We start from the raw sequence: 16472 nt of genomic DNA, 5'->3' as shown, positions 1-16472 counted from the left end.
ACCCTTCCCCCTTTTTCTTTTCCTTTCTATTATAAACTGAATGTTTGTATGTTGAAATCCTAGTCCCCCAACGTGATAGTATTTGGAGATGGGGCCTTTGGAAGGTGAATAGGTCATGAGAGCAGTTAGTGCTCTTTTTTAAAAGAGACACCAGGGAGATGCCTTTCCCCTTCCACCATGTAAGGACACAGTGATAAGATGACCATCTGTGAACCATGAAGCAGGCCCTCACCAAACACCAAATCTGCCAGCACCTTGCTCTTGGACTTCCCCACCTCCAGAACTATGAGAAATAAATTTTGTTGTTTATAAGCCACCCAGTCTATGGTATTTTGTTATAGCAGCCTGAATAGACTAATACACTGTCCAAATCGTACTCCTCTGTTAGGGGTTCAGCTCAAATCCCCACTTGTCCATGAATCTTTTTTACCATTCTGACTATATTAACTAATCAATTTACTAATTAATTTTACCCTTACCAGATAAATTTTTTTCAAGTAGACTATATAATCCTCAAAGTCAAAGACGTCATCTACTTCTTTGCATCCTTCGTGGTGCTGAGGTGCGCAGGCATTCAGGAAACACTTCTTTTTAGTGGGAGCTTTAAGTTCATGTACTAAGAGTGTCATATCATAAGACATTAGGGATTATATTCTACATGACATTTCCAATTACATTTATGGTTTGGGAAATTTCAAAGATTAAGGTAACTGGCTAAATAGAGCTGTGCTAATAGGAGAAAATTTAATGAAATATTAAAAAGAGCAGTATTGATCAGGATAAGTAAAGTCTATTATGCATTGTGTATGATTATAAGTAGCCAGCATTTATAGTATATCTTCTTTTTAAAATAGCTCAATATAAAAAGAACAGACTGATTTTCATACTGGCAAATATGTGTAAATTATTGAACCAAATGGTAACATTTCTAATGACTAAATCACCTTTCTGATGATTGACTTATGATAAATTGGAACTCAGCTTAACGGAAAGCTGTACTGAGAAATGGGCCAGTTAGATCTCATGCTTGATATTAGAGAGGGGACATATATCTTAGGTTTGGGACTTTCCCAGTATTTTTCCAGAATTGAAATAGAAAGTTTTAACATTCTTTCTCTGAAAATACGTGCGTTCAGTTTATTAGGCAGAATGAGATGCAAGCCTCCTTATAGGCCAATTGAGAATATTTTGAGGGATAATAAAATTAGCATAGTATATCAAAGGACGTACAGAGGAAAGGGCTGTGTTCAAAGATGGCCGGTTCTAATTCATTTGATTTGCTAAAAATGAAGCAAAAAGTTTAACATTTAATTTAGTTGTACATTAATAATTGAGCATAAAACTTCATTTTTATGAGAGTTGGTATATTTTTTAAATTTATAGATATTTGTTAAGCACCAAGTACATGATTAGCCTTATGCATTGTACCTAGGAGCTAGAGAAGTAATACTGTAAAGCCTTGATAGTTTAAAATCTCTGGGAAATGAATTTTTCTGAATTGCCTAATTTTCAGGTCAGATGATGTCTCCCTTCTTAAAAATATAACTATTTTGGATGACAATTCCGAATGTCTTTCTTCTTTTATTAAATAGGGTAAATTACATATAAGGTACTTTTCTTGATGACTATTGTTTTTGAAAATTAATTATTCTTATTTCCTTTTTTAAAATATCCTATTGATATATACCATCAATTTAATATCACCTTGGAGAAGCGAGAAAGAAAGCCTACTTAGAATACTCACACATTATGTGACAAATACAAATAGTACATATTTATCTATACAATTATAATTTCTCTAGTATCATAGTCACAGTTTGATCCTGGGTGTTCTTCACAATCACAGTGGAAAGATCCATGAGGCTCACCTGTGGCCACTGGCAGTGATGCGGGACTACTTGGGGACGTGGGCATCCTGGTGACTTGCTGCTCTCCAGTCCTATGTTCATGATCTTGCTTTCCATAGCACCTCTGGTATTTTCAATAGAATTCCAAGGCACAGCGAAGAATACTGAGGGGGTATTTTCTTGCATTTGCTAGCGCTTAAGCTAGATGTTTAAGTTTTCCCTTACTTGAATTACATACCAGGGGTGCCAAAAAAATGTATACAAGTGGACACTTTGGTCAACGTTACTCAAGCAGTGGTTCACCGTATTCAGAAGTGTCTGGACGCTGATGGTAACCACCCTGAGCACCTCTTGTAATTGCAGAATTCAAACATGACTTGTGTTCATCTTTTGTTATCAGTGTATATTGAGTATTACAATGTTAATACAGTTTTCCTTTCTTAAAATGTGTATACATTTTTTAGGCATCCTCTGTATTAGTGATTCAAAGAAAAATAAAGCTTTAAAGTAGCTGGCAGCTTTTGACGTCAGTAAAAGGTCTTTCTAAACAAATGGCAGACCAATCTGCCCTGGTTTGAAAATGAAATGATCTCTTCCCAAAGGTTTGGCAGTTTCTTTTGCCTTCAACTCTATTGCCCAGCCTGTGACCGGCAATGTTCGATGTTCACTATAACTTCCCATTTCAAGCCTTCATCCCAGTGTAATCTTTGATGTCGTTTTAAGCAACAAATTAAAATTGTCATCCTGGATGGCTCCATTAATGCCGGCAACTTACCTGAAAGACTGATTGAGTGATTGCTATCTTTAATGCACAGGCATCGTCCTACGTGCATAGGCAATGACAACCTGTCAGTGCTTACTTCTTTGCCTGATGGCTTGCAAGCATTTTGTGACATCAATTTTAAGATGTGATTCAAAAGATAGAGTTGGGTGGAATTAGATAATTTGAGGTTATCTTAAAAAAATATATGTGTCTCAATTTCAGGACGTAATGAAGACGGAGCTATATCCTTGCACACTTTAAATTCTTGGGTCTGGTTTTTATCCTTACAGACAACTGCTTCTTTTCAGAGCGGTCAGGATGTCTGCCTAGAGTAGGTTCCTTTTTTCATAGCCTCCAATCACAGTCTGGTGGCCTTTATTGGGAATGTCTAGAGTCTCCCTCCCCTCACTCCCTGGTTCTCAGCCCCAGTCTGGTTTGGTGAGACTGTTGGATCCCTGGGTTTCAGCAGTTGTCAATCTGGGGAGATCCTTGCCATTATCACAAGTAAATTCCTTCACTTGCACATTAGTTTCCCCTCCGTAATCAAGGACATGCTCCACAGCTATTCACCCCAACCACCTGCTGGTCCTGAATCATCAGTCTTTGTTCTCTGTTTCATCATTTCCATCAGCATACAAGCCTGGTGTTATTTCTCCATCTTAAATAAAATTTACACTTTTCCTCTTGAGTCCCCTGCTTTCTCTTCCAGCCACTGCCTCATTTGTTCGCTCTGCTGTGCAGCATAACTTCTTGAAAACGTTGTCTGTTTTCACTGTCTCTGATTTCCCTTTCTTTTGAAAAAATATTTTACTCTGGAAATAATCTCAAAGGTACAGGAATGTTGCAAGTACAGTGCAAAGAATTTTGTTTTCTCCTGAACGATTTGAGAGTAAACATTCTATTTTTTTATTTATTGAATTATATTGATATGTAGCTTATAATCTGCTACTGTCATCATTTATTTTGATGTTTAAATTGGAACAGACTAAAAAGCTGGCTATTGTGTTGTTTTGACAGCCTCCATCATTCTTTGAGTGTTTCCTTAGTTTTGGGCACAAGATGATGTTCTAGGATCCTCTTGTTATTTTCCTGCCCCAGCTCTGGACTCATCCTTTTCTCCAAAGAGCACTAGTTCCTTTGCGAGTGACGTTTAGAAATCAAGATCTGGATGTTAGATTGCTCATTGCTGAAGTATTGATGCTCCTACTGTGTTTCCCCGAAAATAAGACCTAGCCAGACATCAGCTCTAATGCGTCTTCTGGAGCAAAAATTAATATAAGACCCGGTATTATATCACATTACATTACATTATATTAAAGACCTGGTCTTATATTATAGTAAAATAAGACCGGGTTTTATATTAATTTTTGTTCCAAAAGACGCATTAGAGCTGATTGTCCGGCTAGGTCTTATTTTTGGAGAAACACAGTAGTTCTTCTCAGTAGGCAGAGCTAGAGAATGAACACACACACGCGCACACACACACACACACTCTTTTGCATCTATATTGATTTTTTTTTTAATTTACCAGCTTAACCATTTTTTTCTTAAATTTTTATTGGGGAGTATTGGGGAACAGTGTATTTCTCCAGGGCCCATCAGCTCCAAGTCGTTTTCCTTCAATCTAGTTGTGCAGGGCGCAGCTCACTGGCCTATGTGGGAATCGAACCAGCAACCCTGTTGTTCAGAGCTTGTGCTCTAACCAACTGAGCCACCCAGCCACCCACATCTATTTTGATTTGTCTGCCTGTATGTGTATAGGTAACCGTGAGTTTACATCAACACCACCAGGTCCTATCCTGCACCACAGGGTTCATCCCACCTTTCTACTTTTCATATTTGTAACTCCCTTCACTGAATAAGAACCTGGATCCTCTTATCCTTATTTCATTAACTCCCTGTAGAGAACCAAGCTCCTATTCCACAACCTCTCCTCCCAACATGGATGCCTTCACATCCCACCGAAACTCCCACAACCCTCACTGGGCTGCCCCTTGCATCTGACCTGATGTGGAAACCTACCTTGCTTGGTCCTACCTAATGCCTGTAAGATTGAATTGTTCAGGAAGAAGGAGGAGGAGGCCCCATTTGTTCCTAAACCCATTCCAGTGAGGCTTTTATTCCTATCATCCCACTGAAGCTTTTCTCATCAAGTTCACCAGTGACTCCAAATTGCTAAATCTAATGACCAATTTTCAGTTTTCATCTCACTTGACTTATTAGCAGCATTTGACATGGATGATGTTTCTTTATTCCTTGAAGTGCTTTCTTCATGTAGCTCTCAGTACTTGCCACTCTTGCAGGCTACTCCTTTTAAATTTCATTTGTTGGTGCCTCTGAGGCTCCCCAACTTCTTTCATAAAGTGTTCCAGGCCTCAGTCCTTGGTCTTCTCTTTTTTATCTAAATTTACTCCCTTGATGATCTTATTAATTCCCAAGGCTTTTTGTACCATCTACATGGCCTCAATTCCCAACTTTATAGCTCTGGTCTTGCTCCCTTTCCCAAACTGCAGCATTGTATATCTCACTGATAGATGTTTTGATTTCACCCTGTCTAAAACTGAATTCCTGATCTTCCCCGCAAAAACCTCTCCCTGAAGCCTTAACCAACTGAAATGTTGCCAACGTTATCTTTCCATTTGCTCAGTCTGAAAACTTAGAAGTTCTATTACTTAATGTTTCTTTTTTAATCACACCCTACCTCTAATCCATCAGAAAATCTCGGTGATTCAACATGCAAATGCTGTTTGTCTAGAATTATATGACTATGTACCACCTCTGCTGCTATTGCTCTACTATGAACCACTATCACCTCTCACTTGGATCAACAGTAGTCTCCAGGGTCGTCTCTGCTTCTAGCCTTGATTCCTGTAGTTTTCTGTTCTCAACACAGCATTAAGAGTGCTCCTTTAAAATATAAGTCGGTGATGCCCCATTTCTTACTGTAGTTTTCATTCTGTAATATTTTACCCAAAGATTGATTACTTTCTCAACTAAGCCTAACTATTGCAACCTGTTCCCCACCACTATCTCCCAATACACACACTTTCAATCCCTTTCGCCCTGCTTTTTCATACAAAACTTACTACTTTCTAACATTATCTATAGCAGCAATTTATTATGTTTCATTTTCTGTTCTGTTTATTGTCCCATTGAAATACTATATAAGCAAGTTAATTATGCTGTGCTTTGGAGTAGTTTGAGTCATATTTCTTCATTTGGGGTTTGTTGAGGTACTTGAAACTGTGGGTTTGTAGTTTTCATTAAATTTGGAATTTTTTCCACCATTATGTCTTAAAATACTTTTTTCCCTCTGCTCCAGCCACTATCTCTCTCCTCTCCTTCAGAGACTTCAAATATACAGAGGGTGCCAAAAAAATGTACATACATTTGAAGAAAGGAAAAAACTACTAAAATTGTAATACTCGATATATGCCGATAACAAAAGATGAATACAAATCACGTTTGACTTCTGCAATTACAAGAGGTGCTCAAAGTGGTTACCATCAGCATCCAGACACTTCTGATTACAGCGAACTACGGCTTGAGTAACATTGACCAAAGTGTCCACTTATATACATTTTTTTTTGGCAACGCCGGTATATACCACATCACTTGAAGTTGTCTCATAGCTCATTGTCCTCTGTTCATTTTTTTTTTTTTTTACAGTCTGTTTTCTCTCTGCTTCATTTTGGAGAGTTTCTTTTATATCTTCAAGTTTACTAATCTTTTCTTCTGCAGTATCTAATCTGCTGCTAATTCCATATAGTGTATTTTTTTCCTCCCAGAGATTTGATATAGGTCTTTTTTTTTTTTTAATTTTTATTGGAGAATATTGTGGAACAGTGTGTTTTTCCTGGACCCATCAGCTCCATGTCATTTTTTTGTTTGTTTGTTTTTTGTTTTTTGGTGTTTTTTTTTTTCAATCTAGCTGTGGAGGGCACAGCTCACCGGCCTATGTCAGAATCAAACTGGCGACCTTGGTGTTATGAGTACTGCACTCTAACCACTGAGCCAACCAGCTGCCCACCAGCGGCTCAGCTCCAAGCTCAAGCCGTGTTTCTCACTGGTCCATGTGGGAATCAAACCAGCGAACTTTGTGTTATGAGCACTGTGCTCCAACCACTGAGACAACCAGCCGCCCCGATTTGGGCCTTTTTAATATCTTCCAGGTCTCCTTTTATCATGTTTGCTTTCCTCTATCTTTTTTATTATATGAACAATATTTACAATAGCTATTTTAACTTTATCCATATCTACTAATTTTATCATCTGTATCAATTCCGGATCTTTTTTTATTAGTTTTCATTCTCATTATGGGAGAGAGTTTTTTTTCCTACTTATTTCATGCCTGGCCTTTTTTTTTAATTCCAGAAATTGTGAATTTTATCTTGTGGTATGCAGGAATTTTTTATATTCCTTTGAATATTGTATTGCCATAAATTTTAATTTTGTTCTGGGATGAAGTTAAGTTACTTGGAAACATTTTGATCTATTCAAGGCTTACTTTTCAACTTTGATAGGTGAGTCCACAACAGCCTTTAACTTAGGCCTATTTGGCACCACTACTGAAGCAATACCCTTTTTAGGACTGTACTCAAACCTCAATTATGAAGTTTTTCTACTCTGGCCGATGGGGACACAAACTATTGTGGCCTGTGTGCTCATCGGGGAGTGTTTCACTTGATCCTTTCTGAAATTTTTTGCACAGCCTCCAACAGTCTTCTGCGACACATGTACTTATCAGTATTCAGCTAAAGACTCAAAGGAATCCTCTGGAGGCTTCCAGAGCATGTGTATGCACTCTCTCTCTCTCTCTCTCTCTCTCTCTCTCTCTCTCTCTCTCTCTCTCTCTCTCTCTGTAGCTCTTTCTTCCTGTTACTTTCACCTCAACATAGTGACATTCCTCAACTCTGTTTAGGTACTCACTACCTGTGCCTTGGCCTGGAAACCCTTTTTAGGCAGTAGGCTGTGGCAATCGTAAAGCTTATCTTGTTTCCATTCTCTCAGGGATCATTGTCCTGTTGTATAACCTTTAAAAAAACATTTGTTCATATGTTTTGTCCAATTTTTAAGTTACAGCAGGAAGGTTTAATTGGTCCCTGTGGCTCCAGAATTGGAAGTCTACAACACTATATAAGTTCCACAAGGACAGGAATCTTTGTGTGACTTTTTTCCCCCTAATTATTCCAAGCCTCCAGAACTGTGCCTAGCATGTTAGTTACTCAATACATATTATTTTAGTGGGATAATTGTTAAATAAGATTATGTTTGAGAACTCCTTCAGCAATTATTTGAGTGTTTACTCTGTGCTGGGCACTGATTATTCAGTGGTGAATAAAACACATATGGTTCCTGCCTTCATAGAGCATAGTGCTTAAATATCAAACAGCAAATAAACAACCAAAGGTCATAATTATAAAGTATGATAAGCTTTTTTCCGTGAAGGTAAAGAATGGTGTGCTCTGAGAGAGAATAATGAGGAAAGTCATCATTGGATAAAGTGGTTGGTAAAGACTCTACAAAGAGGCAGCACTTCAGCTGACTCCTAAAGGAAGAGAAAAAGACAGCCCCTTGAGGCCATGGAGATAAGAATGTTCCAGGGAGTTGTATGTGTGAAGCTTTGAGGCTTGGAGATTTCAACAAATTAGAGGACACCTGTGTGGGGAGGGAAGAATGTCACAGCATGAATTGGAGCGACGGGCAGGCCCAAAGCAGGAAGGATCCACAGACTGTTTTATGATGTTTTGGTTTTCTACAAAGTATAATGGGAAGCTAGTGAAAGTTTTAAACAGGAGAGTGGTATGAGCTCATTTATATTTTTAAAATATTTTTTATAACTGCAGTATGGAGAATGCTACTCCTGGCACAGTTGTAAAAGTAGGAAAGTCATTTAGAATTGAGATTCTTAAACTTTTTTGTGCCCTTAAACTGTTTGGCTGTCTGTTGAAGAATATGGTCTCCTCAGAATAATATGTTTAAATCACAAAGGAAACTAATAATATTGAAACATAGTTCATCAGAATGTTTTTTTTAGAAAAACATTTATGATATATGTGTACCCCTTTATTAACTGATTATATAAGATCTAGTAGTGGGTCTATAATTATAAAGTGGATCAACATAAATGAAATATGATCTTTGCAATAACTGCAATATAATGGAAAATATATGATTTCTGTTGGTTACTAAGTCATAGAAACTGCTAATGTTATTGTAGTATGTTGGTGTATTGCCTACATCTATAATGGAAAGAAATTTCCATTTGAGGTTAGTGAAAGTAAAGATGTAATATTTTTATCATTGTAGTTCACAGACCACCCCCTGAATTCTACCCACAGATCCTGTCTTAGTCTGTTTGAACTGCTATTACAGAATACCATAGACTACATGGCTTGTAAACAATAGAAATTTGTTTCTCACAGTTCTGGAAGCTGAAAGTCCAAGATGAAGGTGCCAGCAGATTTGGTGTCTGATAAGGGCCTGCTTCATGGATATAGAAGGCTATATTTTCACTATAAATTCACATGGTAGAAGGGGCAAGAGTGCTCTCTGGGGTCTCTTTTATAAGGGCACTAATCCCATTTATAGGGGCTCTGCTTTCATGAGCTAATCACCTCCCAAAGGTTCCACTTCCAAATACCATCACATTGGTGATTAGGATTTCAATATATGATTCTGGGGAGACACAAACATTCAGGCTACATAGCAGGTCCCTTGGGAATTCTAACTTAAGACGTTATTTCAGTAATTGTGGAGAAAGAAGGTAGAGGCTTGGATTGGTATAGTAGAAATAGAGATGGCAATAGAGGACAAATTTGAGATGTTTTTGGAAGAATCAAGGACTGAAAATGGAGCGATTGCCTAGTTATTGGGAAAATCTTCATGGAAGAATTAGGCATGGGGATGTAAAATCTAAAAGAAGTTGTGTACAAAATGTTAGCAGGAATAGTCAGAAAGTAAGATTTGCCAGGCAGATTATTGCTGTGAATCATTGTAAGGTACGGGACAAGGATGGAAGCTATGGGTTAGAAAGGTAGAGACTTCATAAATATTAAGTCAGCGACACTGAGACCATGACTCGGACACTCACAGGCTGTGGGACTTGGGACAAACATTTACCTTATGAAACCTCAACTTCACATATTAAAGATGAAGATAATAATAGTTTGTGATCCATAATATTGTTGTAAGAATTAGATAATATACTGTATGTAAAGTAGTTAGTACAGTTCTGACCCATACCAAGGCCAGGTAAATATTAGCAATTATTCTAATTACTGCTAGGATTCTGACATTGTTTTGGACTATCATTCATAAGAGATTGCAATCTAGTTGAGGAAACAAGATAAAACATATAATATATTTTGAGAAGGAAATCATTCAGAATCAAGCATTCCAATATAAGATATGAGCAATTCTAAGCTATTAATTTTATCCAGGATAGCACTTTCTGTTTCATAAAAAGATTTTGAAAATTTCTGCCACATATTTGTGTGTGAGCATTGCAAATGAGTAATGATGGTGCTGGATCTCTTCTTAATAAGTGAATTTTGGATATTATCACTGCCCAGTCTCTGCTGCTTACAGCTAAGCTCCTATTTGGTGTAATAATGACTATGGCTCAAACAAGTAAAAACCACAAAAAAAGTACTCAAGATTCTGAAAGTCTGTCCTTTGCTTTCATTTAGAGGAGCTAAGACAAGAACAGGCTGTTTCCTTTCATTCTGTCATAGTAGCATTTCATAAAGATGCACAAAGAATTTTAATCAACATTTGGAACTAGCCCTGCATTTGAGTAGTTTGTGTGTAGATGGTTGTGTCTTAACGGCAAAACATTGGGGCTCAAGGTATTTTTCTGCTGTTTACTTTGCTATATGACATTGAACAACTCATGCAATGTGCTGAGCCTTTAATTTTTCATAAAAGGGAGATAATAGTTTCTACCTCAGGATTATTGTATAGGTCAAAAGAGAAAACTTAAGTCAATATCTGGAACAAAATAGGAACAGAATAAAAATATTTTTATAAGCAATGTAATGCCTATTAAAGAGTGAGACTTTAAGCCAAAAACTACAGCAAGAGACAAAGAAGGTCATTATATTAATATATTGATAAAGGTGTCAATTCATCAAGAGGATATAGCAACTATAAATATGTATGAACCCAATATAGGAGCATTTCTATGTATTAAGCAAATATTAACAGATCTGAAGGGAGAAATAGATAACAGTACAATAATAGTAGGGACTTCGATATCCCACTTTCAACTGTGGATATATCATCCAGACAGAAAATCAATGAGGAAACATTGGACTTGAACTTAACTGTACTTTATACCAAATGAACCTAACAAACATATACAGAATGTTTAATCCAACAGCAGCAGAATACACATTCTTCTCAAATACACACAGAACAGGATAGGTCAAATGATAGGTCACAAAACAAGTCTTAGCAAATTTAAGATGATTGAAATCATACCAAGAATCTTTCCAATCACAATGGTATGAAATTATAATAGAAATCAATAACAGGAGGTAAACTGGAAAATTCACAAGTATGTGGAAATTAGACAACATACTCCTGAATAATCAGCCAATGGATCAAGAAGAAATAAAAAGGGAAATCAAAAAATATCTTGAAACAAAGAAAAAAAATGGAAACAAAACATACCAAAACTTATGGGATGCAGCAAAAGCAGTTCTAAGAGTAAAGTTTACAGTGATAAATGCCTACATTAAGAAAAAAAAGATCTAAAATAACCTACCTTTATGCCTCAAGAAACTTTAAAAGAATAGATTAAGCACAAAATTAGCAGAAGGAAGGAAATAACAAAGATCAGAACAGAAATAAATGACATAGAGACCAGAAAAGCACTAGAAAAGGTCAATGAAACTAAGAGCTGATTTTTTGAAGAGATAAACAAAATTGACAATCTTTTAGCTAGACTAATAAAAGAGAGAAGACTCAAATAAGTAAAATCAGAAATGAAAGAAGAGACATTACAACTGATACTACGTAAACACCACTAAGAAGGATCATAAGAGAATATTGTGAACAATTATATGCCAATAAATTGGATAACCCATTCTCAGGGCTGTACAAACGCAGAGTTGATATATGCATGACCCTGACCTTGAGCATCTCCTTCAATTTTGTGCCCTAAGTGCCTTATTCCCCTCACCCTAGTCTTGGACCTGTTTGCAACAATCCTGTAAGGTCAAGATCATCAACTCCCTTCTTTGCAGATGAGGGAACAGAGGCTTATGGAGGTTGAGTATCTTGCTTCACTTTAACTCAAACTAATACCTAGTGGAGTTAGGATTTGAACCCGAATTCTTGAGGGCAGTTGGACACCAAATCCTGGGACTTAACTGACTGCATCTGCATCAGTGCCTCATCTAAAGTTCCGGTTGTTGTTTTCTTCCTTTCCAGGTATCTAAGGCAGCTGCAGACTTGATGGCCTACTGTGAAGCTCATGCCAAGGAAGACCCCCTCTTGACCCCTGTTCCGGCTTCAGAGAACCCATTTAGGGAGAAGAAGTTTTTCTGTGCCATCCTTTAAGTCTTCACGAGAAGCCTGAAGAGCCTTGGGGCTCCTGGGACACTGATGTAGAGTTTTTAGCAAAGTGGGCGCCTTTCTAGTCCACAGCATTTAAAGAGAGGGAGGAGAACCATCCTGGAAACTCCAGGCTATGCATGTTTAAAGAACTGGTCCCCTTTAGGAGAATGAAAGCCAATACACAGCCTGAATTAAAAGATCCGATATCAGCAGAACTGCCTGGAGGAGGGGACTATGTAAAGATAAAATAGGTGTCATGTCTTTTCTGCTCTCCCTCCCAAAACCTTATGTTTCTGCTTCATATTTAAAAAATAAAAATTGAAACAGACAGCTGTACTGAGCTAAGATGTGTATGACCTTCTTGGAATGAATATTGCCTTTAGAATACCCTTTGATGAGCAGAGTTGTCCAGTGTAACTGCGATTCAGTTTAATGGCATTGATGTCTAGTCTTTGTGCCTTTGTTTTCCTTTTTCTTTTTCCTTTGTCCCCTATCCTCTCTCTCCCTTCCCCATTAGAGTAGTACAGAGATAAGGCTGGACTTGTCTGTGAGACTGATCTCCAAGGATGAGCACCCAAAATGCTTAGGGAGATGTTTCCTGTGGTTTATCCTCATGGTAATAACAAAAACAACAAACAAACAAAAAAATGCCAGTTGTCTGTGTTCTCTTATCACTATTCCTAACATTTGTACATGATAGCTTTGATTCTGCAAGTAAAAGTAAATCATGTGTTGTGACTGGTGCTTTCATATATTTGTGACAATTTTTGAGTAATATTGCATGAAAATGTCCCTATGTTACATCCATTCAGAAGTTTTGTTGTTTTGCTATAAAGTTTGGAATAGGAATGAGAGAAAGAAGCTGGGAAGGAGTATAACTCAGTATCTTGAAAACTGAGATTACTTCAGAGCCTTAGTGATGCCTAAAATACCTCCTAGTTATCAGTGGTATAAATGCCTCTTCAATATGTTTTCCAGAATCCAAAGCATTTAGGTTTTATTCAGGATCCAGGACAGCATAGGTACCATCACGCAGGAGCAGTAAGGATTCACCATGAGTTGGGAGGTGCTTTTGTCAGAGAGTAAGAGCAAATTCCTTCTGTCCCTAAGTCACAGAAATTTTAGATTGAAAGAACGCTTTCTGTGCTCTTCTTAAAAATGTGGCCCTTGTTTGTTCAAGGATCAGGAGAAATAAACCCATGGCACCAGAGAAGACCCATTCTCAGAATCCTGGCTATTCGCCTTCCAGGGAGAAGGGGGCAGTATAGCCGGCAGAGCCAACTCCACCAGATGGGGTCTGGCTTTTGTTTTTTTCCACTGAGATGGTCTTTATGTGTCACCTATTTTTTTTTTCTCAATAGAATCTTTTCTTAGCTTTTGTTCTCCATCTTGTTTGATAGAATCTCTCAGTCTTTATTTACAGCTCCCTTGTAGCTAGAGCTCTGTTTTCCCAAGAGGTGATACTGAAAGTGATTTTTCATTGCAGCTCTAGCTTCTATCAGTAATGGGAGGCCCTGAAAGCCTCTGTTACTTTTTTTCTGCAACATTCCCAGGCAAAAGAGGGCCTCTCTTACATTTTGCTTGTTTTGAAATCCCAAAGATGGTTTCCAAATTAACTTTATTCTCTTCTTTTTCCTTCCTCCTGTTTAAAAAGAAGCAAAAAGGGATGAAGAGGGAAGAAAAGAGACAATAAAAATTCTTAATATGCCAAGGACAGATTTTGAAAGAGACTTGGTAAATATTTTCCTTAGCTCCTTTAATGGGCATGCTGGTAAAAGAATGAATGCATCCAATTAAAGCTCATGCCTGGGGTGGGGTGGGGGAGCAAATACTGAAATATTTGTGAAATGTATGAATGCATTTCTATAACCATATATTTCTGTTCTGTTTAAACTTTGGAATTTTATTACAGTCAGTGGGACACTGATAAAGATTTAGAGGGGAAAAACCCTGACAGAGTATTTACTAAACTACAGTATTGTACCATTAACTTAGTAATACTGTGGAATGAGCTAAAACCATATCCATTTTTTTAAATGAGCCAAAATATGAATTGAACATGTGGTCACATTAAAACAACTGTGAATAAACACTCTTTGGTGGTAACTAAGACATCATTATAAGACCCTGACGATTTTCATAATCCACACCGTTTGTTTTTCTCAAAAGGACTCTTTATATTTTCATGAATCTAGATCTTTGGAGCAATGAAAATGGAATAAAACTTGAGAAAACACCGTAATACTGCTCTGGTAATTAAAAGCTAAAGAAATTCCAAACTTAATGTGACCTTGTTTTAAAAAGGAGAGAGAAAGCAGTAAATATATAGCCCATCTGAAATTAATTTAAGGAAAAGGTTTTGGCTTTTTTCATAATTTCATGTCCTATAGTAAGGAATTATAATGCCAGAGCCTTTATATGAGTTTTGGCTTATTGATATCTTTACTTATTAAGGGGGAAAAAGCTTTTTTTGATTACTTATGCCTCTGAAGAGCTTTAATTCTTTTAGAAATTCAATAATCATTTTCACCAGCATAATTTTATCTTGAGGGGTAACTAATAGGAAAACTTAGTTTAATTATTCAAGGCCCTAATTTCTGTGTCTGATGTACTGGGTAGTAATGAAATCTGCCATAAAATTAGTTAAACAGTAAGCATAACCCTTATATTTAGAAAAAATAAACGTCACATCATTCTCAATATTAACTCTAGTTTTTTTTTTTGTTTTCAATTTTAAATCTAATACTATTTCATTTAAATCAGAGGTTGCAAATCAGTACTTTTATCTGAGGCAAATGTTGCAATATTTGAAAGAGATTGCTTCCCAAGAAAAAGTCAAAACCATTTCTCCATACACTCTTTCACAACTGGAATTTTGAGAAATTGCACATGCTGTCTTAGGGAATTTATGTACTTTTTTTTTTTTTTAATTTGCTTCTAGCTGCTCCTGGCAATGGTGGATTTTTACATATACATTAATGTTTTCCCAGCCCAAAAATTGTTAATGTTTTTCCTATATAAGATCTATGGAGTGTGTCTTTCAAAGAGAGGGAAATCCAGAAACGTTAGAACAGTAACACCTGAATGTGATGTGCACATTTTCATCCCACATGGACCATGTATTTGTTTTAATAAATGGAATTTTCAGACTCATTTCATATGCAGTCAATTTCATTGCGAAGGCCTATGGACCACCTCACCCATGGGTTAATTTGAGAAGTATGATAACGCATAATAGGAAGGATGCAGAAATAGGCATCCATTGATTTTTCTGTAGGGTTTGTAAATAGAGGTGCCCTAAGAAAGGAAAAACTCACATGAGGCTCTTTAAAAGCCTTTCTCCCTGGTCTCTTTGTCTCAAGTACAGGGCTTGGGGACACAGGGAGATGATGGGGTACAGTCCAGAGGTCTGGCAGGCTAGACCATGAAGACAGATGAGCGGCATTTACACTCTAACATACTGTGAGTATGCCACATGGGGATTTTTCCTTTAAAAAAAAAAAAAAAGAAAGAAAAGAACACAGAGTGCTATTCTCCATAAGCTGTTCATGATTTAAAAGGAGTACTGGAGAAGATAAATGCTTAGAACTCCAGATTCAGAAGCTCCTCAGAGATATTCTTAGTCAAGAAAAGCTTCTGTATGTCCTTCAAATTATGCCAGTGAGTAATAAACCGTTAGTAAAGAAGGCAACGCTGGATCTCCTTGGACTTGTGCCGGTGACAGCAGCATCTTTAAACCTCTGAAAAAGGGGCTACTGGAGTTTGTGCATTTGTCCATTACATCACTATTTCTTGGACTGCTTCAGAAGCACCTGGGATCTGTATTAAAAAGGCAGACTTCAGACCCTGCACTAATTCAGAATTTCTGGCAGTAGCACTTAAGACTCACTGCATGCTATAGTCTGAAGACTACTAATTTAAGCACAACTGAGCCTTGAACGATGCATCATTGGTGGTGCCAACCGCCATGCAGTCAAAAATCCAAGTATAACTTTTGACTCCCCAATAACTACTAATAGCCTATGGTTGACCATAAACCTTACCGATGACCAGTCAATTAACACATATTTTATATGTTATACGTATTATATACTGTATTCTTCCAATAAAATAAGCTAAAGAAAAGAAAATCTTATTAAGAAAACCATAAGAAAGAGAAAATACATTTACAGTACTGTATGTATTTATCGAAGGGAAAAAAAAACCCACATATAAGTGGACCCATACAGTTCAAATCCATGTTGTTCAAGGGTCAACTATACTTATGACAGGTAGCTTTTCATAATGCCTAAGGAAAG

General features: G+C 37.1%; 1 protein-coding gene across 3 annotated transcripts in view; it reads left to right on the top strand.

The window, feature by feature from the left end:
- GNG2 (G protein subunit gamma 2) overlaps positions 1 to 15327 on the top strand; it is a 109821-nt gene extending 94494 nt beyond the window's left edge. For all 3 annotated transcript variants that reach the window (XM_019725693.2, XM_019725692.2, XM_019725691.2), the window contains one exon: positions 12049 to 15327. In XM_019725693.2, coding sequence (XP_019581252.1) covers positions 12049 to 12177 — 129 coding nt within the window. In that variant the 3' untranslated portion in view covers positions 12178 to 15327. The remainder of the gene's footprint in view (positions 1 to 12048) is intronic.
- Positions 15328 to 16472: the final 1145 nt, after the last annotated feature.

The sequence above is a fragment of the Rhinolophus sinicus genome, linkage group LG03, assembly GCF_036562045.2.
Source record: "Rhinolophus sinicus isolate RSC01 linkage group LG03, ASM3656204v1, whole genome shotgun sequence".
Taxonomy (NCBI): Eukaryota; Metazoa; Chordata; class Mammalia; order Chiroptera; family Rhinolophidae; genus Rhinolophus; species Rhinolophus sinicus.
Note: the sequence above shows the minus strand (reverse complement) of the source record. Positions and strands in the feature narration are given on the sequence as shown.